The 24,903-nt window shown below is 42.0% G+C and overlaps 2 protein-coding genes across 4 annotated transcripts in view; one reads left to right on the top strand and one right to left on the bottom strand.

Moving 5' to 3' along the window:
• The window catches only part of CERT1 (ceramide transporter 1), an 81,284-nt gene extending 57,162 nt beyond the window's left edge, over window positions 1–24,122 (bottom strand). For both annotated transcript variants that reach the window (XM_080573602.1, XM_080573603.1), the window contains exons 1-2: window positions 23,815–24,122; window positions 20,269–20,403 (exon numbers count right to left, since the gene is read on the bottom strand). In XM_080573602.1, the coding sequence (XP_080429728.1) occupies window positions 20,269–20,403; window positions 23,815–23,910 (231 nt within the window). In that variant the 5' untranslated portion in view covers window positions 23,911–24,122. The remainder of the gene's footprint in view (window positions 1–20,268; window positions 20,404–23,814) is intronic.
• Window positions 24,123–24,314: 192 nt separating this feature from the next.
• The window catches only part of POLK (DNA polymerase kappa), a 36,439-nt gene continuing 35,850 nt past the window's right edge, over window positions 24,315–24,903 (top strand). The window contains exon 1 of one of the 2 annotated variants that reach the window (XM_080573600.1): window positions 24,315–24,484. The gene's annotated coding sequence lies outside the window, so the exon portion shown is untranslated. Of the gene's footprint in view, window positions 24,485–24,513; window positions 24,790–24,903 lie in introns of those variants that run through there. The other variant, XM_080573599.1, reaches the window with a different exon arrangement.

The raw sequence follows: 24,903 nt of genomic DNA, 5'->3' as shown, positions 1-24,903 counted from the left end.
TGCTGGCCAGAGCCGAGCCAGGGAGAGACACCAGTTGGGCATCTGGGAGAGTAGATTGAAGAAAGGGGGGAAAACTGCTGTGCAACAGCAGCTGGGAGAGAGGAGCGAGAAAATGTGAGTGAAGCAGCCCTGCAGCTCCCAAGGTCAGTGCAGCAGGAGGGCAGGAGGTGCTCCAGGCAGGCAGCAGCAGTTCCCCTGCGGCCTGTGGAGAGGCCCCCGGTGGAGCAGGCTGTCCCCCTGCAGCCCATGGGTCCCACACGGAGCAGATCTCCACGCTGCAGCCCGTGGAGGAGCCCCCGGTGGAGCAGGTGGAGGTGGCCTGGAGGAGGCTGCGGCCCATGGAGAGCCCCCGCAGGAGCAGGCCCCGGGCCGGAGCTGCAGCCCGTGGAGAGGAGCCCACGCAGGAGCAGGGGGTCTGGGGGGAGCTGCCGCCCGTGGGGGACCCGTGCTGGAGCAGTTTGCTCCTGGGGGATGGACCCCGTGGTACGGAGCCATGTGGGAGCAGTTCTTGGAGAGCTGCTGCCTGTGGGCAGCCCCCACAGGCTCAGTTTGGCATCCCGTGGGAGGGACCCCACGTGTAGCAGGGGCACAGAGTGACCCTGAGGGAGCAGCAGAGATGAAGCTTCAGGGCCTGATCGCAGCCCCCATTTCCCGTTCTTCTCTGGGGCAGGGGGAAGAGGAGGTAGAAGATGATGGATGGGGGAAGGTGGTTGTAGTTTGCTTTGAGTTCTCCCTGCTCTAACCTGTTAGCAATAGACAATAAATTACATGAATCTCTTCTATGCTGAATTGTTTTACCTGTGACAATAATTGGTGAGTGATCTTCCTGTCCTTATCTCTGCCCTGTGAGCCTCTTTTCACCATATTTCCTGCTCACGGTCTTTTGAGGAGCACGAGTGAGGAAGCAAAATGGTGGAGCTACGCTAGTTATTGGTTAGAAACTACTACAGGGTTATACTAAGCTCACTGCAATTTTGTATTACGTAAAACCCTGCTAAACCAGTGTTCCTGTCAGACAAGTTGCTTGAAGATAAGAAATCTCTACTAAATGTCAAATACTGCATCCAAAGGAAGTCTGGTAGGCATAACACGTTTCACTTTTGACAAAATCATACTACCTATTTTTATAGTAAATATATTTGATTACTATAAAATATATAATTACAATATAGATGAATACACTTTTTTTTCTCCAGCAACTGCAATAATATGCAATTTCCTTATTTTCTTCTTTTTCCGTTTTTATTTTTTCTTTTAAAGATGAACTCCACCATAAGAACCCACTAGGTCCTGGTTTAGCATTCACTGAATGTCAAAGTCAAATTCTCTAAATGCATTTTATCAAGAACAAATAAAACACCTGAATCACAAGTGACCTGCTCTTTTCTTAACCCAGAAAAAGTTGTTGATTAACCCTTTACTCAACCCAGAATGAGTTCATATTTTATTTTTATTTATAACTCTGCAACATGAAAACATAGCTTTTTGGTGCTGTTACATTCTCCTCGCTACTGAGCTCTGGACATACTTCCTTGGCTTCCCCCTCTTGCTATAAATGTTTTGTTTGCCCTAGTTGCATCTAGCAAAGACCATGAAGTATTACTCACCCATTGTCAGGTCTGTCCTTCATCCTGCTGTCATCATCCCCTGACTAGCTTGAACCTCTCCTCACAGCTTGAGTTTTTCCTTTCCTCTCCCCTTCACTTTTTTCCAGTAGATCTCACCTTATTCCATTTACGTTTTTTTTTTCCTGAAGGTCACTGCTCCTAGCTTAGTGTTCACTTTCCTCCATATACTCAGAAGTGATTATAGTGCTATAGCTCTCAGACAGCCACCTGACAAGACACTGGAGGGATAAAACAGGATAATTTTCATGTGTAACAAGCTAAGGACCCATGCTGATGGCAACATATGTCCTGCTGCCTTTTCACAATCAAGATAAAGCAAGGAAGAGAGGAATGTTTTAGTCACATGAGGAAGTAGAAAGCAAGGAGTCACAATCTACCCCCACAAACTAAAGCAGGGTGGAGAACTGATGCTCTCTCCTACCACCCTCCACCCCACCAGCAGCCTCAAGCAGCACACATACATAAATTGAGAGACCAGTGGGGAACAAAACCCAGACTAACATGACACTGAGCAGGAGCATTTAAAAACATTTAGAGAGTTTTTCCAAAGGTGAGTTTATCAGCCTTTACAAGACTGAGGCAGACACAGCCTGTGTATGCCAAGGGCTTGTTCGAGAGCCAGCATTTCAAAGAAAAATTCCTGAATCAATTTCATGCAAGAGTACACTACAAGAAATAGGCCTCCAGCATCCACAAATGTCCTTTTTGTATGCCTCCTAAGCTTTCTTCTGAGGCACCTGCAGAAAATTCTACTGAAATAAAAGCAGGTGAAAGAATTCAAGTATCCCTAGTCCTTCTGGGTAAAAACAACTGATACCAACTCTTAAATTCTGAACAAGCAAGGTCAATTTACACGAAGAAACGTTTACTTGGCTACAGTTACTGAGGAAGTCTGAAGCCAGCTCAGGTCTCATGAGTCATAGCTGACTGCACTGCCACAGGATTCTTCCTGCTACAGCTCTCGTTTGAGGTATTCATGAAACAAGCTTTGGAGCAGTATTTGCTTGAAAAATAGTGGTTCAAGTCCTTCAGGCAAATCACACAGAGAGGTTTAAGAGCTTTTATATACTTCATAACCCTCAAGAACACACTGGTGGGGCACAGAATACCTAAATGAAGAAAATTTTGCTTGCTAGGCCAGCCTCTCTCACTACTCTACATTGTATTGTCTCTGCAGGAGGAAGCTGGAGGCAGTTCTAATAGATCCAACTCAAGTCTGCACATCACAGCTATCAACCTGCACTTCTGTGGTTATTCACACTGCAGATATAAAACTTACCTAAAGTGATTTGACTTAGGATTCCAAAGTTTTTTTTTTTTTTTTAAATTAAGAAATGCTAAACAGGGAACTAGAACATTAGGCAAAATACAGGCCTACAATAAGCAAGAATCGCCACTCTCTAGGTCTCTCAAACAGTAACAACACTAGCATAAGCGTGATGTAAGTGCGAGGCAATGTTACCTGAGTGCTACTGCTGCTCAGTTGTTAACAAAGCAATGCCATATACTGCTATGGAGAAAACTGCAGCTTGCAATACACCAGTTATACTCTGAAATAATATATACAAACCTAGTAAAGACAAATGCAGTGCTTACCTAATTCAGCAATAAAAAAAACTTTTTACTACTGAAGTTGGACACAGTTTATTGTTTTTGTGATGGCAGTAAGTCATTTTTTCCACACAAGACCAAAAAAGAAAAAGTATAGTATAGCTGCACATTGATTCTGTCCACAATTAAATGTGTAAACCTGTTCTAGTGCTGTATATAATTCTTGATACTTCACTATATTCTTGAATTTGTAAATTCTAGTTTCAAGCCATATTCCAGAAAACTTCATAATGACAATATTCACATTCATTCTGCTAGAACACATTGCTTTTCTGTGGATTGCGTTATCACAGCCACATGACCTCACAGAAGAACCATATCTATACAAGAATAATTTTACAATGGAAGCAAATATTAAGTACTACCTGTTTTAGTCTCTCTAATAAAACTGTTGCAAAATTGTGAGTATTCCTTGCTTCAGGAAATGTATTTTTCTAAAGCAATGTCTTTTGTTTTACTTAAGTAAAAATACACTTAATTTTACTTATGTTTTACAAAATTCTTTTCATGGAGAAAACTTGCGTGGGCTGAATGGCTCTGATATCATTTAGTTTTTAATCATTACCAAAGACCTTAGTGATAGGTTTGAGATAGAACATGAAACCTATTTTCACCTCTTCTCTTAGTACAGTTTAAAGCAAGTTAACAGAGCTTCTTATTCTTTTTCCATGGAGGAAGTTATCAGTAAAAAAAAATAAAACGTTAATTGAAAATTGAGAAAGCAAATAAAACTGTTTTTTTGTAATCAAAGTTGTTTGCTTTTTTAAATAGCTATAATTTATGTGCCTTAAAACAGACTAAAGCTATTAAAACATTAATTCTCAGCTTCTAAAAACTAAGTCTCATTTAAGGAAAACTCACCTAGTATAAGATTCTTCTTCCTATATAAGTAGGATTTGAAATGTTTGGCTTATGTTCCATTGATTCAAACACTCTCAGCCATGCTCAGAGGCTTGTTATTTTTGGTGCCTCGGATCTGTATAGAAGCAAACCTCCGTATGATCACTTTTCTTCCATTTAGGAAGTGAGTTGAGTTAGTGCATATGGCCTTCCTCTGACGAGAAAGCATAAGAATACCACTCTGAAACCCTGATGCTGTATCTGCAAGCATCTTCACACTCACAAGCCTGAAAAAACCTTTAAAGGCAGTAGTCTCGACCAACTCCAACTTAAGTTTTCTAATAGAAGTGGACATGAGCAATTACGCCCTAGAAAATGACATGCAAGCCAGGCTATCACACTGATATCTGTCAGTTCAACAGGGCTGAATATACACTCTTTTCATGTGTGAACAGTGTTCCTTTCCTAAAAGGCAAGGTACCATCTATCCACCAGTTTATCTTTTTTTTCATTCCCATGAAATTCAGGAAGAAGGGTCCTTTCTGCATCATTCTGCAACTTCCTGAAATACTCCAGTTCCATAGTACCTGAACAAGCTACTGCTTCAGCCGGAGAAAAGATGTCAAAGCAGCTACCACATAAAATCTACATATCTGCATATATGTTCTCATAGGTCATTTGATAGGTTCCAGCCCTGCATGTATTCATTCAAGTGCCAGAACCCCCTCTATCCTCTCTCTAGCTTCCATCTAGATATACTCCAGGACAGTATCTGTAGGACAAGAAAGGATAGAGGAGTACAAGCAGTGTCAGAATACATTAAACTCCATCCAAGACCTGATGTTACTTTTGAAACAAACTTTAAAAGAATGACTTTGCACATAGGCAAGGGATGCTTCTCACAACAGGAGGTGGTGAAATGAACCAAGGAACAGACACATAGTTGATAACTTATGAAGTGGTGGACAAAACCACCACTTCGTGTTGAGAGAAGGCCCAGTATCTTATATATGATGAGCTACATAAATATGACACTGAGGACCTTAAGTAGCAGCTTATCTGATGCAACAGTAAGAGAGGAAGCTGGTGAAAGCAATGTAAAGTCAACAGGTAGCAAAATCAAATGAAGACTTTACCCGACCATTTTCTGTGGCTGTAGGCACAATAGTAGGCAGCACATATCAAAAATAAAAAACAACCAACATTGCAGTTTGAGAGATGAGACTAAAACCAAGATGAGTATTTTGACTGTTGGAACAAAATGAGTATGAGAATGTATCTGATTCCAGGAAGGAAAAGTTATCTGAACAGTTTCTATAGGTGCTTGTGTTGAAGTGCTATCAAAAAAAAACCACTGAAGTTAAAAGGTTACTTTAATTCCTTCAATCATCCAGCGTAAATTCTTAATTTTAAAAGTACACATGAAAACTACATTTCAGCTCCCATGTAAAAATCAGCATTTGGAATTTGCAAAGGCTGTGATTATTCAGCTAAAAAATAAAGTGGAAAACCTTAGCCAAGTTTCAAGAAGTGCACATCTTAAAATACTTTTTCTAAAGCATTTCATTCCATAATAGGTTCAAACTGCAGAGGAATTATATCCCATTCCCACAACATTTAAAGTGATTGGAAACAATAACTTCTGAAAAAATATTGAACAGAAGATTGTGAGACGAACTAACAGATGTACATTTTTAAGGTTATAAATAATGAGTAGCACTTAATTATCAACCAAAAAATCTTCTCAGTTGAATCAATATCTGTTTCACCAATTAATCCTATGCTTGGTAAGAATTTTACCTGACAAGACAGGTCTAAAAACATGATCTGTCTTGTCCTATTAAATACTAATGAGAATTATTTTTGTCAACAATGTATTTCTCTCTGGAGTCACCACTCACTTTCCAGAACACAGTCTGAACAATGTTAGTCCAAATGGTCTTCTGGTTGTACTCTCGTCTTGACACAATTTTCTCTGTACTAGCATCATCACTGTATTTTTCTTCAGACTCCTCTTCCTTACCTAAAGTTCAACTACATGCAGCAAAAGCCCTGCCTCTGCTTAAGAACAAACCTTGTCCCTTCCTGTGCTTTCAAAGAAGTATATTAGTCACAAGCTATGCCTATGACGACTTCCTAGATTATCATAGTGGGTTGACCTCGGCTGGCTGCCAGACCCCCACCTGGCTGTTCTCTCACTCCTCACCCTTAACAGGACAGGCACAGAAAATAAGATGAAAAGTTTGTGGGTCAAGACAGAAGAACGGGAGACAACTTACCAATCACCATCAAGGGCGGAACAGACTCAACTCTGGGAAAATAAATTTATATATTTAAACATAAATTAAGAATTAAAAGAGAGCCAATTAGATAGAACAAATAGTGCCAATTAAAAATAGAGTTGGATTGTAAGAAACTGATGAAACTGCAAGTACCTTCCCCTGCACTACCCTTTCTCAGGTTCAGCTTCACTCCTGCACTACCAACTCTTCTGTTTCCTCTTCACTCACCCAGAAGAGCAGGGGGATGGGGTATGGGGATTGTGGTCAGTCCACAACAGCATGTCTCTGCCATTACATCCTTTAGTGGGTGATACTGGTGATAGGAGGATGGTTGGACCAGATGATGTTGGAGGTCTTCTCCAACCTTAATGATTCTATGATTCCTCACACCTATCCCACGCAGGTCCTTCCCATGCGCTCTACCTTCCATCAGGGCAAATCCACCTACAGCAGCATGGGGTCCTCCCTAGGCTGCAATGTGGATATCTGCTCCCCCATCTTCCTCAACACGGGCTCTAAGGAAATACATGCTGCACCATGGTCTCCTCCACAGGTTACAGGGGAATCTCTGCCCTGGTGCATGGAGGACCTCCTCTTTCTCTGACATGTTTTGACAGGGTTGTTTCTCTCAGTTTTCTCGTACCTCTCATACACTGCTGCACAGCTTTTTTGCCCATTCCTTAATGGGAAACAGCAGTGTCTCTGACTGAGTCCACTGGGGTCAGCTGGAAGCAGCTGTGGCCAGCACAGGGCAGCCCCCAGCCCCTCCTCACAGAGGACCCTGCAGCACCCATGTGGAGGTTTCACACTGACAGATAGCTAAGCTCTACCACACTGTTCTCTCACTCACCCTCCTCAAAAGAGAGGGGGAGGAAATATGAAAAACAGCTCACAGGGCTGAGATAAGGACAGGAAGATCACTCACCAATTATTGTCACAGGCAAAACATACTCGGCATAGGGAGATTCATGTAATTTATTGTCTGTTGCTAACAGGTTAGAGCAGGGAGAACTCAAAACAAATTATAAACACTCTTCCCCCATCCACCCTCTTCTTCTACCTCCTCCCCCAGAGTGGCGCAGGGGAACAGGGACTGCGGTCAGTCCCTGACACTTCATCTCTGCTGCTCCTTTACAGTCACTCTGTGCCCCTGCTCCACGCGGGGTCCCTCCCACGGGATGCCGTCCTTCCTGAACTGAGCCTGTGGGGTCTGCCCACAGGCAGCAGCCCTCCAAGAACTGCTCCCACACGGCTCCGTACCACGGGGTCCATCCCCCAGGAGCAAACTGCTCCAGCACGGGTCCCCCACGGGCGGCAGCTCCCCCCAGACCCCCTGCTCCTGCGTGGGCTCCTCTCCACGGGCTGCAGCTCCGGCCCGGGGCCTGCTCCTGCGGGGGCTCTCCATGGGCCGCAGCCTCCTCCAGGCCACATCCACCTGCTCCACCGGGGGCTCCTCCACGGGCTGCAGCGTGGAGATCTGCTCCGTGTGGGACCCGTGGGCTGCAGGGGGACAGCCTGCTCCACCAGGGGCCTCTCCACAGGCCGCAGGGGAACTGCTGCTGCCTGCCTGGAGCACCTCCTGCCCTCCTGCTGCACTCACCTGGGGGGCTGCAAGGCTGGTTCTCAACCCTCTCTCCCAAGCTGCTGTAGCACACCATTTTTCCCTTCCTTAAATCTGCTCTCCCAAAGGCCCAACCAGTGTCTCTCCCTGGCTCGGCTCTGGCCAGCAGCGGGTCCCTTTTGGACCCATCTGGAGCTGGCTCTGATCTGACATGGGGCAGCTGCTGGGCTCTGCTCATAGAGACCACCCTGCAGCACTTCCACAGCCAAAAGCTTGTCACACAAGCCCAATACACCCTTTCCACTACCAAACACTGCCACACACCCCCAATACCATTATAAAGTTGTACCAGAATCCTTTTGTATTTAGGAGGTATTTTTGAAGGTATTTGGCTTAGTAATAACAAACATAAAAATTACTAAATAAAGTCATTACTTTAATTTTGCAAGATTTAAAAAAAAATCATTAGATATCCTAGATGCAATTCTCAGGATGGAATTAACTTAGAGAAAGTGTTTTAAGACACTGTTCATCATATGTTTTATTCAAAATGTACTTAAAACCCAAGAGCTGTGGCAAGTACCACTTCATTTCATTGTGAAACTTTTTTCCTAAACCAAAATCCATGTAGATCCCTGAAACCCACTGAATTAGGGACAGACAAAAGACAAAATTCACAATACAAAATGCTAGTTTCATTTTCTGAATTCCAAAATCCGGGCAAGGCTTCACAGAAAAAAAAAGTCAACTAGAATGTGTCGTCTTTACTTGCTGTTTTTCTTAAAAAATAAGAACCCACTTTTTAGTTAAATTAGTGGTATTTTTACACAATATCTGAAGACAGAAGTGAGACATTTTATCTTTTTAATGTAGTAATGAACAAACTATTAGCTGTCCCGTGTTTTGCAGCCTACGACGACATTCTTTATTGTTTTGGCAGACAGAGCTTTCTCATAGTGGCACATTTGCACACAGAAAAAAATCTTAGCAAGGAAACAGGTTTAGAAATATAACAGCCTATTAAATGTTTTTACATTCTTTGCTTCTTCCCAAATACTGCATTTAAAATCTTAGGTTAGGATAACTGCCTTTCAAATACGTAATAAACACTTTTAAAAATAATTATTTTGCCTTTCCAAAGCAAAGCAGAGGCCTGCTGCACCCATGAAAGTAGAAGAATACTAAACGTAATTTAGTATTTGCTTGTTAGCACGCTATAAAAACTGTAATGTCAGCTTGGTTTAATCCATTGCAAAGAAGCCCTCTCATCTGAAAATCACCTTTTCAAGTCTGGAACAAGTATATCGTGTACGTGTTACCTTAGTAGTTAAACCACATTTTGAATTTCAAGCCTACAGTTCCCAGGAAAGAACCTGGTTAATCTGGTTTTCTGCACACCCGGCATAAGGGTTCAGATAAAAGAGTAATCGTATTAAAAGTAATTTTTAGTAGGTTGTATGAACAACTATCCTATAGTCTTACAGCACCCATTTGGTTAGTATTTTACCCAGTATTTTCCTGTTAGTAACATGCAATTACTATGTAACATCAAGTCACGCTGTGTTGGTTTATAGGCAAACATGACTGATGCATGCTATTCCCAACTGCCTACGGAAAAAACAATGACTTGTGATAGGAATTAGACCAGAGAACCTAGTCCCCTGCAGATGGGATGCAGCCTGTGATGCTTCTAATGTACCTATTAGGCATAAAATATTTGCAATATCCACAGACATCGTGCATCAGCCATGGAAAAATATCAGAATTCTATTACCTGAAAAAAAACTCAACTTACAAATAATTTGAAATCACTGAGTTAAACTCATTAGGAATCTCATATACAGCAAGAAGCTAAGGAATTATTACTCAAGCAGGAAACAAGGCCACTTTATATTAACAATCAAATAACGCAGAAACTATGCATATTGCTTTTTTCAGTGGGACAATCAAATATAGGAACAGGAATCACATACACTGCTGCATCCCTAAATCCCTGATTTTGTATTAATTAACTATCTTTTTGTTACCTCATATTATATATTACAATGTGCAATGTATGATCGTAAAGCAATGCATACGCTGGCAGCAGCAAAAGTCCAGTACGGATTTCACAAGAAAACTGAGGCAACACCCACACAGAATGCTCTACCTTAACAGAAAAGCCATGCTTGCAGCAGTACTGTTGTGCCAGAGAGTACAGCATCTTGGACTCAGATTCCTGGTGATGGAAATGGAATCTTCCCATCCTATGAAAGCTGGGGGGGTTGCAGCTTAAGCAGAGGCCTGCCATACCCGTGAAAGCAGCACACTACGCAGACTTTAAGATTTAGCTTATTTTGAATGCAAACATAACAAATTCAATACTATTCAATACAACCTTATATACTTTTCTATAAACGCACTATTACCATTATTAGCAATAGGCCACAGGTGTTATGCAAGGCCCCAGTCCAGATCTGCTAGGCTTATCATCAACTCATGCAAACTCATTCTGTGAACTAGGGCTTGGTACCAGGTGCCTCTTATTAGGACTGTACAGTTTCAACACTAGATAACAAAGGCTTTGAAAACAGGAGCACATACTAAAAGCAGTGGCTGCATGAACCATACACAACTCATTAATGGTCAATTACTGTCAGAGAGAAAGTGCATCCTCCAGGACTGGGAAGACTGCTTTTGCTCTAAGTAGCAGCAGCTACACGGGGGTGTGGGGTGAACACCAGAACTGATGAGCAACAGGGAGTCATCTTCTGCAGCATGGGAAAGTCACATGCTGCAACCCCTGGAGCAGGAATCATCTAGAAAGTCAATGATTTTACAAAGAGATCCCAAACTAGGAGGTGGTTGAAGATGCCTACTTCAATTCAGTGTCTGTCCTCCCTGTCACACCCCACCCCAGTCCCTCTCCCCTTTATTAAGGAACTCTCCCATGGGGTCACCTTGATCTCAACCATGAGGACCATCAAGAATCATAGAATCATTTAGGTTGGAAGAGACCTCTAAGATATCTAGTCCAACCTTTAAGAACAAAGATGTCAGACTAGCTACATGTTATTGGCTTCATGGTACTGCATACTTACAAGTAATCTAGGATATAATTATTAAAAACTGACTACTCTGAATACATAATGATAATTGTTAGTATGTAATAACTAATGTATAGTGATAATTAACAATGTGTAAGAATTATAAGCACAGATCGTGTTGCTAATGAACATCAGCCTAAACGTTTTTGTTCTGAAGTTTAAAACTGACCTTATTTGTCAGCCTAAACTCTTCCATCTCAGTTATCTTGAATGCAATTGTGTATGTGTATCAAGGAATTAATGTACATATCCACATACGCACATGCATTTCGTTTTTAATCAATTTTTCTCCTGCAACTCAAAATAAAGCTTTAAGTATATATTAGACAAGTCACAAAACAACCTGGGTTCTTAAGTGCTTTGAGACTTGGGGTGGCAAATTCTGTTCAACCACTCCTCGTAACTGGGGAGTGATGGACTTAAATGAGAGGAAAAACATGCCAAACAGACTAAGGAGTGGCTGAAGCCTGACAGATTTGATCTAAACCACATTGATTAGAATTTGTGAGTAACAGTAAAAGCAGTTACTGAAGTTTGTCTAAAAGAGGAGGCAAAAAGATGAACTTGAAGAAGCAGAACCAACACTAATTAAGTCATCTGTTCATACACACAAAATAATTCTTCACAGAGGCAAAAAGCTAGTGAGTTAGCAACTTTAAGAGGCAGCAAAACATTGTGCAGCAGCACATTGGTAGACTAAGTGAGTATTCTGACCCTTTTCCATGGCATTCCAGGAATGTGTATCAGAAAGTGAGGATTGCACAAATCCACAGCAGAGATGTTAAAAATGCTATTAATGGCTGTCACAAGACAGATAATCAACAGCAGGTTGCATAGCAGGACAGTTGAGCAACCCTAAGCCCCTGGAGGAGAGGTGACACATGAACCAACTGTAACCACTAACTAAATTAACTATAAATCAATCTCATGAAGATTCATATTGAGCAAGAGTATGGATTAGAAACAATAACGAAAAAATTCTGAATAATAAAACTGTAGCAATAATACCAAATGCAAGCAATGGATTGTTTAATGGTACAGCATCTGCAAGAACAGTTCAACAGCATGAAAATGCTCAGATATAACCCATGGGCAGGAATTATGATCCTGAATTAGATGTCAAATCATGAACACTTAAAACTTAATTCTCTTAATAAAGAAAAAACTCAAGGGGAGGAACAATATTCTAATTTACAATAAAAAGTTGACAGAAGTACTGTTGGATTACAGCCCCAGTTTCAAGTGTGTGGTAACATGATTACATTTAAGTACTAAAGAAGAATTACTCAGCAACGTTGGGCAATCCTAAAATATTTGGCTATTTACTACACATTAGAGACCCCAACCCCTCATTCATTATGGAATTCTTCATCATAATATAAACAGTTTCATTTAAACTGAATTGGATGCTTATTTTTCCACTTCTGACTTAATTCCCTCAATACATACTACAGAAGAAGCCTTCTATTTTATTTTTTTTTTTACCCACAACACCCAAATAATTGCTTTTTGATTGCCAAGAATTGGTTGCACTTTCATAAACATACGGCAACATTCTGACATTTTCACTTTGAACATCAACCTATCCATTGCTGGTTCAGATTGAAAGACTGTCTGATTCATATACACATATACACATATATACATATATTCATATACGTTCATACAGAGAATGGAAATGCTAAAAATAACTGCTTGGGAGAATCCCATAACCCAAGAAACATCTGCCTGCTGCACCAACACCCAGTATCATCATCTCCTAGGCATCAACCTTTCTCTCCATTACTCTTCTACTGCTCTTTGGTATTTTCCTCTCCAAAATACAATTGCATCAGGCCTTTCTAATATGAGTATGTATTCCTGACTGCATGTGGCTCTGTAAGGCTTTCTGGACATGCTGCATGGAATCTCCATCAACACTTCTCCACCAGCAACTTGAGATCTTCCACCAAACCAGAAGTAACAATTTGATTATTTAAGGTACAAACCAAAGTCTAAAAGTACTAATTGCCTTGTGTCTTAAATAACCCCCTATCTAGTTACAGCTTATACTCTATGCCTTTGTTTACTTGGGTCATCTTTTTAGCAAAGACTATGGCTGAGGAAGCACTTTATCAAGTTACAGAAAATGAATTAATTAAATGCACATCACTTCATACTAAGACTGTTTTCCAGCCTCGGACAGCTGGAAACAAATTAATGTATTTTTATGCAATTGGCAATTATTACAAATTTACTGCTACGGTATTTCTGCCTAGGGCACCAATTTATATATTAGCTTTTTTTTTACAAAAGCTTTCACCAGCTGAAATCTATCATTTTACACACAACTTCACTAGCAGCTGACTGAAACCTATCAGCAGATAAAAGCCATAATTACATTATTCTTCTTTTATCATATGCAGCTCTGTTGGCAGGATCAAAGTTCAGAGCAGTAGCTAGAAAAATCTAAAGTTTACCTGCATTTTTCCTCCAAGTGGATCCACTTTTATATGCTATCATTCCAACAGCTTCCAGAACACTGTTACATTTCATGTTTTATACAATTTAAAAGAAACAGCACTGTACTGTTAATGTCATGGTAACCTTTTGACAGTACTTTGCAATATATGATATGTAAAAGTACTTTAAGCAATACTATTTGCTTTGCACTGACATTTCCTTCAAGTAAAAAAATCTATTTTAAATATTAAGTATTTGTAGTTCAAAATTTGTTTAAAAGCTCCCACAGAAAGCTTCTCTATCTGTTTAAGATAAATGTTTGAAGCGTACTCTGTAAATTTGTCAATCTATTTTTAAAACCCTGTGCTTCCGCTCACAAGTGTCCAATTATTAATGGTGGCCAACATTATACTATACTTAAACCAAATAAAATGCTAATCAAAGGGTGACTATTCAGCTTACAATATCTTTTTAAAAGGCACGGATTTTATTTATTATTAGAGGCTGATTACTGGAAAGAACAATCTCACTTTCTTCAGAATGTGTGTCAGGAAAGCAGCTTAAAATTGGAAGCTGCCAGTTTAGCTCTGATGTAACTAAACTGTAACTAAAACATGTTTATTTTGCCTCTACTTTATAACATGAATATGTACTAAGTTCTTTACAATAGCAATTTATTGTTATTCAGGAAATAAGAGCTAAGACTATTCACAAGTTGAATTGGCAACCAAATTTGTACCAACCAAATATGCTGTCTTTCAGGTAGACTTCAGTTTCTATCTTCTTGTCTGCCCCTAGCTGCAGATACCCACAAGCAAGAGAAGTCAAAAAAATCTACTCTTTTGGAAGTCCATTCAGAAGAGGAATGACTTGCAATTTGTATATTAATGTAAAACAATTACTTGCCTTCGCTAAGCAACAGTTTCTCCTAATCATTGTTTCTGGAAACAAACTAGTTCACTGAAAATACCTTCACTATTCACACTGCATTCATTTGTCAATCCTAGTTGAGGCATTTGCTACAGAACTACCTAAATGTCTCTTTGCAACAGAACAAAATGTTCTTAAAGTCAGATAGCCAATAGCATATTTCCATTAAGATTTTGACATGAGCGTATATCATCTCATTATAACCAAAAAACAAACATTGCATCAGTTATTACATCTTGTTTAAGCTACCAAATTAGAAATCAAAACGTTTTTCTGCATCAGTAACACAGAAAGTAAAATAAATTGAAGACTAACCACTGGATTAGAACAATATGACAGGTATGAGTCCTGTTTGAAGAAGAGCTCAAACTCACAGTGGAAAGTAAGTTTTTGAACTCTTCGTGCACGGATAGTTACCTCTAGAGAGGAAAAAAAGTGCACACAAGATTAAGCATTCTTAAAAGCTGTCAAACATGACATTTAAGTGTTTTTTAAGATTCACCATACAGATCTCTATATATTTCTCCCAAAGGACCATCAAGTCCTTTAAGGAAAACTGTAGAACTCGTGAGATATACATTAATATTAAGAATTTGCAAACAGGTTTGAAAATATATGAAATATATATTACCACCAGGATTGAATTAGTGCTGGCCTTTCTGTGAAACTGTCTGGAGCTGGGCAGGTACAGCAGATGACCTCCAGAGGTCTCTTCCACCTTAAGCTATTCTACACATACTAGGTTACTTCTTGATACATCATGTCATCACTGCGTGAGTTGGTATAAATACTTCTATTCAAAAGCAGCGATGGCACCATCAGGATAAACACAGTAATCAAGGGAAAAATACTACAATGTGAAAGGCAAATTTTACTGGAAGTTGGATTTCCAACCTTACAAAGCATTTGTGTGTTTTCAGTGACAGACCCTGGCCCTTTCCAACTCCAAAGCCGAATCCCACAGATCCACCTCTACAGGCATGCCATCAACACCCACTCCTAACCATCTGCACAGAAGTCTTCATTGAAAGCTTGACTTTAGGAATGAAAGAACTATAAGGTTTTATGGTAATGAAGGATATCTTTAATAAATACCACCTGACAATCAACTGCAGCAGTATTTTAGAATCACAGAATATCCCATGTTGCAAGGGACACACAAGGATCAATTCCAGTTGCTGGCTCTAAACAAGACCACCCAAAAATAAAACCATATGTCTGAGAACGTTGTTCAAACACTTCTGGAACTCTGGCAGCTTTGGTACTGTCACAACTGCCCTGGGGAGCCTGTCCCAGTGCCCGAGCACCCTCTGGGTGCAGAACCTTTCCCTAACACCCAGCCTGACCCTCCCCTCTCCCAGCTCCATGCCGTTCCCTCGGGTCCTGTCGCTGTCCCCAGAGAGCAAAGCCCAGCGCCTGCCCCTCCGCTCCCCTCGTGAGGGAGCTGCAGGCCGCCATGAGGCCTCCCCTCAGCCTGCTCTGCTCTGGGCTGAGCAAATCAAGGGACCTCAGCCGCTCCTCATTTGTCTTCCCCTCCAGACTCTTCACCATCCTCATAGCTCTCCTTTGGACACTCTCTAACAGTTTTATGTCCTTTTGGCATTGTGTCACACAGTACTTGAGGTGAGGCCGCACAGCACAGAGCAGAGCAGGACAATCCCTTCCCCCGACCAGCTGGCAGTGCTGGGCCTGATGCACCCCAGGGTAGGGCTGGCCCTCCTGGCTGCCAGGGCACACTGCTGGCTCGTGTTCAGCTTGCTCTCAACCAGAACCCCAGATCCCTTTCTTTTAGGCTGCTCTCCAGCCTCTTGTCCCCCAGTCTGGGCATATAGCCAGGGTTGCCCCATCCCAGGTACAGAATCTGGCACATGCACTTGTAAAATTTCATGCAGTTGTTGACTGCCCAGCCCTTTAACCTGTCAAGATCCATCTGCAAGGCCTCTTGACCCCTGAAGGAGTCAACAGCCCCTCCCAATTTAATGTCATCTGCAAACTTCCTCAGTATACCTTCAAGTCCTGCATCCAAGTCACTTATGAAAACACTGAAGAGAACTGGCCCTAAAATAGAGCCCTGGGGAACCCCATAGTGACTGACAGCCAGCCTGATGTAACTGCATTTACTGTAACTCCTTGATCCTGATCTATCAGCCAATTGTTCAACCCTTTAGGATGTCCAGGATAGAGTAATAGAACAAAAGTTAAGTCTGCATGTATATCAGCCTTTTATACTACTCAGGATTTCTCAAGCCTTAACCACATAACAGAACTCTTGAGCTCAAGCCTCCGCTCTGTTATAAATCAGCTGAATACCTTCAATGTTTTTCATTATCTGACTGAAAACAAATCAGCATCAGCTATTGACTTTCACTTTCCTCTCTTATAACTTCATGTACATGGCTAATTCTTGACAGTTCTTTACTTAATGCGATCCAGTGAGTGTACTTTGAATACTTGTCCTTTGGTCTCCTATTTCTGAGGAGTCAACTCTAAGTTTCAGCAGTTAATATTGACAGTAGCCCAATTAAATCCCATGTTTCCATCGAATTGGAGACCACTGCCACAGAAACATATCAGTTGTGGAAGGGTGACATTATAATTCTACACTTAAAATACTTGAAGAAGTTATTTCAGTGAGCCAATTTAACAAGTATTCCTCTCATTAAATAAAGAGGAAAGAAACAAGTGTCATCATATAAAACATCCCTGTAGAATTATCTATCAATCTCTGCATCTCTGCCCAATGGGATAGGAATGAAAAAAGAAGACAAGAAGGGACTGTGGCTTTCTGAATACAAATTTAATGTCTCATAATTAATACTATGACTAATCACTATGGTAATCTTAATTTCTGAAAATACAGCAAGACTACTCAGTGACAGCAGCTTTCTGTTTATGCTTATACATCAACAAAAACGCATACATTATATGCTACTAGCAGCAATAAGTACTGATCAAAAATCTTTATGTCCCCAGCTGAAACCAAATATGTGCACACCTAATATGAACACCTAAAAGAAAGCTTTGTAAGAATCCAAGCCTCCTTTCCTACAAGGAAATATTATAGACATCAACACCATACAATACCACCCTGTCTGGCTTTACACTAAAGAAAAGCTTCTTGTAATACACCAGGTTAGGAGGGAGACAGTTATTGTGCCTGACTCTGGATCAGCAAGATCAATGAAAACTAAATTTACAGCACAGTTAAGAGACTGTAGAAAAAAATATTGAGGCATTAAATGCATTCTAACGATCTTACAATGTTAAGATATTATAAGGACATAGAAGTAAAGATTAACTACATACTACAGGAAGAATATTCTAAACATTTATCTTTGAGCATAATTCTTTTTCTACTATTAAAAGCTGATTAGAAAAAAACCCACCTACTATCTTTGCTACCAAACACTTATTAAACCAGAAGCATTCATTCCAAAACTTTGGTCCAGATGAAGAGCTTCAAAAAAAAGTGTTTTATGACAATTTCAGAAGTAAATTTCTACATCCTCGAGAGGCAAGAAGCAATCTACTAGTATTTCTGAACCTCGAGTACTTAAGCAGTAATCACTAACTGCAGCTACAAGTAATTAACAGAAGTTTACCAAGTTTCAGAGATGCCATTTCAAACCACAATGAAACTTAAGTGTCAAATACCCCTCAAAATACATGATCCTTAATGAAAACTGAACTAAAATATCACATTAACTTTTAGAACTGTACCCGCGTTTTGTTCTTTCCCCAACATCATTTTTTTCTGTATACTCAAGAAGCTCAAGAACTGAAAAAAACACAGTGATTCAACTCCAAGAAATGTCAGACAGAAGACAGAAAAAAGCCATCTATCTGTAAGAGTTTCAGTGTTACACACTTCCTAATCAGAACATAAGATGTTCCTGAACTTCCCATCACGAAGTGCAATATACAGAAACATTCCAGCAGCAATGTCAGCATTGCTATAATCTCTCACTCCACTACCAGAACTGGAATTCAAGCTACTGAGATATGCTCTAAAACATTCTTCTAGACCTCTGTTGGTCCAACTCTTTGCCACCACTTTCCTATTTCTGCCTGGCAGATATATTAAGCCTCGCGCAAGCGAACACAAGACTTTTATGGAGCTCCTGATCAGAGGCTGATACTACTAGACTGCCACAAGTATATTCAAACAAGTATGTGTAAAGACTGCTGTTATGCATTGAACATTCCTAAATAAGTCAAATCTTGAGCAAATTTAGAAGTTTAAGCAGTTTAAGAAAGATTTTTAAAAAAAGTCAGGTAATCTCTTCTACTTTTTAGGTAACTACAACACCTGTCATATATCTAAATATAAAAATCTGCTTTCCAAAAAAATCTTCTTCCAAAAATGCACTGTTCATGTAATCAATCTATCCACGTGTTTTTTCAAGCCAATCTTTTCTGAAATTATAAAACTATTTGTAAACTGGAGATTAAGAAAACATCTCCATTGTCATCCTCGATTCATCTTGAAAACACGTTTGGTAGAATACGGTTAAATACTATTGCTCTTGTATGCTTATGTGTTACATAGAAGAAAGTAGAAGTCCAGAGGAGGGCCACAAAGATCAGAGGGAAACCTCTCATATGAAGAAGGCTTGAGAGAGCTGGGTGTGCGTGTTTTCTGTTATATACCTGGACCTTTTAAGAGTAACAGAAAAGCTACAGCATGATTTTTAGCAAGGATTAATTGAATATATATAATTCTGAAAACTGCAAAAAGCAGATTTTTTTTTCTTTATCTTCTAAGGCCACTTCATCATTTTGAAATTTCATTTGTACGTTCTCCGTTATCGGCATAATACTGTATCTCCAAGCATTAGGCAGAAACAGCAACAAATATCACACTTCTTTGTTCAGAGGAAGAAGTGGTAGAACATTTTCTTTAGGAAATGTTATTCAGGTTCAGAAAGTCAGAAGTCAAAGAAATACTACTCTCTCTTTCCAACACAAAGTGTAAGGCCTTTGTGATGGATGCGACCTCCTTTGGTAAGTTGTTCCTGTGTCATAGACCGACTCCTTGCAAAACAGTGCCTCTTCCACAGACAAATTGTACCCCTGTGCACAGAAACCTTGAGCGTAATAGATGAAAAGCTGCGTACTGCAATCTCCAATGAAAACAGCCTGTTTTCTTATTAGGAACTCTCCACCCTGCTCCACAGTGTTGCACTGATATCACTAACTTAATGTTAAATGACCTAATAGAATTATTTGCTGTACTCCTACTTGCTTTTGCTAAACATTAGCCTATAACCACAGTAACACCCTGTTGTGGTTTAACCCGGTCGGCAGCTAAGCACCACACAGCCGTTCGCTCACCCTCCCCCCTCCCTCTCTGGGATGGGGGAGAGAAACGGAAAAGTGAAGCCTGTGGGTTGAGATAGAGACAGTTTATTAGGACAGGAAAATAATGATGATAATGATAATAGTACTACTACTAATAATGTGTACAAAACAAGTGATGCACAATGCAATTGCTTACTACCCGCTGACCGATGCCCCCCCAATCCCCGAGCAACCGGCCCCCCCACCCCGGCCAGCCACCCCTATATATTGTTTAGCATGACGTCAGATGGTATGGAATACCCCTTTGGCCAGTTTGGGTCAGCTGTCCTGGGTCTGTCCCCTCCCAGCTCCTGCTGCACCCCCAGCCTGCCCGCTGGCAGGACAGAGCGAGAAGCTGAAAAGTCCTTGGCTTAGCGTAAGCACTGCTCTGCAACAATTAAAACATCAGGGTGTTATCAACACTCTTCTGATACTAATCCAAAACATAGCATCCTACCAGTATTAGGAGGAAAATTAACTCTATCCTAGCTGAAACCAGGACACACCCCTAAAACATGAAAAGATGGCAATATTGGAATAGTACTTACTGTAATCACAGCCTTGCTCAGACAGATAGAGCCTCTGCAGCCATATTCTGTTTCATCTTCAGACTTGTAATAACTGAGTGTGTTGCTTTTCAGAACTACCCATCGATCTTGCCACCCATGAATATAGTTGGTCCACTGTAAAATAAATAAATAAATAAATAAAAGATCTGCTAGTAGAAGAATAACAATAAAAGAATTTTGTTGATATTTTAGGCTTTTAAGTACCAGGAGGAAAAAGTTTGTAAAAAGTGTTTTTTTTTTTTTAAAAAAAGTTTTTCCCAATTGAGAACATTCTTCTTCTGCTCAGAGCTCTTAAAAAATCTCTTTTGCAAACCACTGAAGTAAGGTGCTAAAAAACAGTTGTTTCAAAAGAACAGTAAGATAACAGGTGTCTCGGTTGCAACACTGTTGCCAAGGCCACTTAAATAAAGGTATCAAACACACTGATAACACATTGTGGAAGGGGGGAGGGGGAAAACCAAACATTAACCACTAAGCTCAATTTAGCCATCTGACTTAAAATTTGAATTAGACAAAAAGAAACTCAAGTAGAACATGGAAAGAATTCTTTTATATACAATGTAATTTCTACCAAACTGATTCTTATGAAGTTTCTAATTATTTTCATGTAAACGCATATGTACCATTATCCCACCAGTATAGCGTATAACTATTATAGTGTCTAGAGTAATCAGTTCTTTATCAATTCAATACTGCCTGCAGATATTGCTTTAGGTTTTAATTCCATAACCATTAACCATTCCATAACCATTCTCTAAACATTAGGATGATAAGTGCTTGTCAGCAGACATCCAATCATCCTGATACTAAGATTTTTCTAGGGACTAGACATTCATATATGCAATGAAATTTATATTCCAGGAACAAGTCCTGGACTCATCATACAAAGATCTACTTACAAGTGATTAATAAAGTCCTGATTATTAGTACATTATATTTGCTACTGCTTCCCAACACAACTTCCAAACTGCACCCTGTAGAAGCATACAGCACTGAGAGTATCACAACTGTTCTGTAACTCTGGTCTTCAATCACAGGGCAAAAAATAACAAATTAGGTAATAATGCAAACAGGAAAACAAAAGCATTGAGAACAATTTTATCATGTAAGCATTTCAACATATTCACGACAACCGTTCTCTGACAAGAGCTCTGAGAAGCAAGATTAAAACATCTTTTTTTACCTTTAATTCTAACCACTACACACCATTTTGTAATATATTAACAGGGAGGGGGAGCAAGTGGATTAATGGGCAAATTTCTACATTATACTACATGTTAGTTAACGCATGTCCCATAACTGCATGTTAACTCTAATAAATAACAGGACCGCTAAGTGCTAAGAAGAAGAAACAAACTATCACCTGAGAAATTCCTAACCATTTTCAAGCACAGTTAAGACCTACATTTGCTCGCCAAAGATAAAGCCTTTTACAATCTCCTAATATATCATATTGCTGAGTTCAGTATCTCTCAAAGAATGCCTCAGCTGAGCTTAGTACAGGAACTGGCAACACCAGCCATCACTGGAGGTGTATTAGCACTTGCTGACTTCCTCTCTTCTGCTCTCTTATATTCCCTACTCCTACCAGACGTAAAATACAGAGTCCAAAGTCATCTTGGGCAAAAGAGCAAGGGACAGGGAGGAAAGGACCTTTCCTTCTTTGACACAGTTAAGTGAGGTAAATATAGCAGTCAGTGTTACATTTGCTGCTGCAATCAACATTTGCTGTTGCAATCGAAATGTCACACGAATGAAAAGACTCCTTGAAGTATACTTGGTAGAAAAAAAGATTTTGGCAAACAAACGACCACTGGTTAAAGCATGTGGATTCTTGTGCATCAAGACATTTCCATGTCAAAGTTCTTTGGATCCACCTTAAAACTGTAAGCAGGAAATACAATGGAAAAAAAAAACTAGAGTTCTTAAACATTTAAAGAGACTGGGAAAACTTACTTACAATAAGCTTCTCTTACCAAATTATTCCCTGTTCTTCAAAGCCTCCTCTCTTTACCAAAGGCAGAACAGCTGAAACACTACTAAGCATACAGAGAGCTGCTGCATACTTTCATTGATTTACAATGTAATTATAGACAGTAAGTTTTTAAAAACAAACATATGCTTAGTAGTAAGTTTGAAATGGTACCATTTCATTTTAATTAGTTCATCTCAGGTATTACTGAGGCATCAACAAAAGGTAAAATTATCCCTCAATATTCACTGCAACAGGTTTCACCACTCTTGAATGCATGACACACATGACTGTATGACGAGATTACATCCTGTGTTCTCACAGTAAAGGCACCATCAGCTACTCTCCACATAATCAACTAGAAACATATAAAGCTTGCACATATGTACATTACAAATTTACAAAGAGGCCATGGCTTCACCTGTTACTCCAGTAAAGGACAGCAACCAAACTCAATAAAGCAATTAATCTGCCAAAATCAAAATTAACTGTACCCCACAAACATTAAAGTTTCCAATGGTGAGAATCATCTAATCAAAAGAAAGCTTCGTAAAGAAAAAAACCTACACTACTAAACCAAAACATCGCATTTTATCTGGGTTAACACCTCAAGTCTGCCTCGTCTTCTCCCTCCCCATCCACTAGAGATGATGAGATCTCACAGATGAGAGCCACGGCCTTTCCTTTCTCCTAGCCATTGCTCCCATCTCTGGGTTTCAGAACATTTCCAGACTGGAAGGATTTCACAGAGTCTCCCACAAAAAGCGGAGAACTGGCCTTGTTATGACCATTTTCTCAGCACCCAGGGCCGGTTTATGATCCCAGAATCCCACGACCTGCGCGTTCTGCACAGGCTGGTTCCTGCCCTCACCACACAGGACGGGAAAGAAATTCAAAACATAGCGGTTTAATTCTAAAGGTATTTAATTGTTATTATGAGGGTATTTTCTGAAAAGAAAAAAAAAAAAAAGCAAAGAAATTTTTGCTTTCAATCTTATTAATTCCACGCACAACTTTAAAATTGTCCCCCAAATAAAATTTCCCAGTATCACCCAACGCATACTTGCAAGTCATCTCATTTTCAGCGATAAAAGGACAAAAAAAAAAAATAAATAGCAGCGCTTATACTTAAAAAGGGAAACGAGCCCTAGTGCCATTTTCCTTCCTCTCCTCCCCACCTCCCGTACCTCTGGCTGCAGGGGCATTTCACTGCGCCGTTCTGACACTTGGGCTGAAGGTTGCGCCGCTGCCCTCGGGGGCTGCGGGGAAGGCAGCGGGGAGCCCCGGCCAGGAGGGGACACCCGGGGGTGGGGGGGGGCGAAACTCGCTCCGAGGAGGAAGGGGGGCGGCTCGGCCGCCTTCCCCACCCGCCCGGCCGGGGCCGAGGCCGCGCCAGCGCCTCCCGGGGGGGGCTCCCGAGCCGCCGCCAGGCTCCGCGGCCGGCGGTGGGAGCCTCGTCCCGGTGCTCGTCGCCCTCCTCCTCCTCCTCCTCCTGCCCGCGAGCTGCCGGGCTCCGCCGCCGGCGGGGCGAGGAAGCCGGGGGAGCGCCTTACCTTGCTGAGCACCCCGCAGAGCTCAACAGGCAGCCCGAGCTCGGTCTCGGGGTCCTCCTCGGAGCCGGAGGAATTCCAGCTCTGGTTGTCCGACATGGAGACCCCAGCCGCAACCACCGCCGAGCAGGGAACAGCCGAGCGGCCCCCGCCCACCGCAGCCTCGGCGCCCTCCAGCCCCAACGGACGAGACGCGGAGGCTTCGGGCTCTTCCCCCCACCCACCCCCCACCCCTCACCACCAACCCTCAGCGCAGCTCCGCGGCCCCGGCCCGCGGCAGGAGCCACAACATAGAGGTGGCGAACGGAGGCGGGGCGAGCGCGCGCCCGCCCGCCGCTCACTCCACCCAGAGCGCTGCCGCCGCCATCTTAGGGAGGCGGGTGCGCGCTGCCACTCCTCGCCAGCCCCTCCCCTCGCCCTCCCTCCCAGCCCCGCGCGCGGCCTGCCGGGAGTTGTAGTTCCCCCCCTCCCCCGCGGAGTCTGTCCCCCCCCCCTCCTTCCTTCCATCCTTCCCTCCCGCCTGCCGCCATCTTGGCCCCGTCGCTTTTCGCCTGTCGCGGTCGGGTAGCGCAGGGCTCCCTGGTTAGTCAGGGGAAGCGTCTAATGGGCCCTGCCCGCTCCGTAGCGTGAGGACTGGCAGAGGTGCCGAGGCTCCCCCCCCGCCCCAAGAACGGTGGGTGCCGGCGGGCGAGCCGCCAGCCTTTCCCGTGACAAAGATGGCGGCCGCGGGGCCGCAGGAAGGGGCGGGAGGCGCTGCCCGCTGAGGGGACGGTAGGGGGGGGGTTGGCACGGCACGGTAACGGGGCCCGCCGCCCGCCGCCGGTAACGGGGCTCCGCCGCGCCGCGTCGCGGCTCTGGCCCGGCGGCAGCGGCGTGTGGGGGCCGCCCGCCCGGTGCCGGTGACAGCGCCCTGCCGGGAGGCCCGGTGTCAGCCGAGCGACGAGCGGCGGCCAGAAGCCCGCCCGCCCGAGCCGTGAGGTAGCCGCGTCTCGTGTGTCTGACTGCTGTTTCTGTAGAAAAGGGAATGAAATAATACCTGTTTTTTTTTTTTTTTTTCAGTTCTATGTTAGTTCTTTGTCAGAGCTCCACCCG

The sequence above is a fragment of the Anser brachyrhynchus genome (genome assembly GCF_964034855.1).
Source record: "Anser brachyrhynchus genome assembly, chromosome: Z".
NCBI lineage: Eukaryota > Metazoa > Chordata > Aves > Anseriformes > Anatidae > Anser > Anser brachyrhynchus.
The sequence above is the reverse complement of the archived record's forward strand: the minus strand, read 5'-3'. Positions and strand labels throughout refer to the sequence as shown.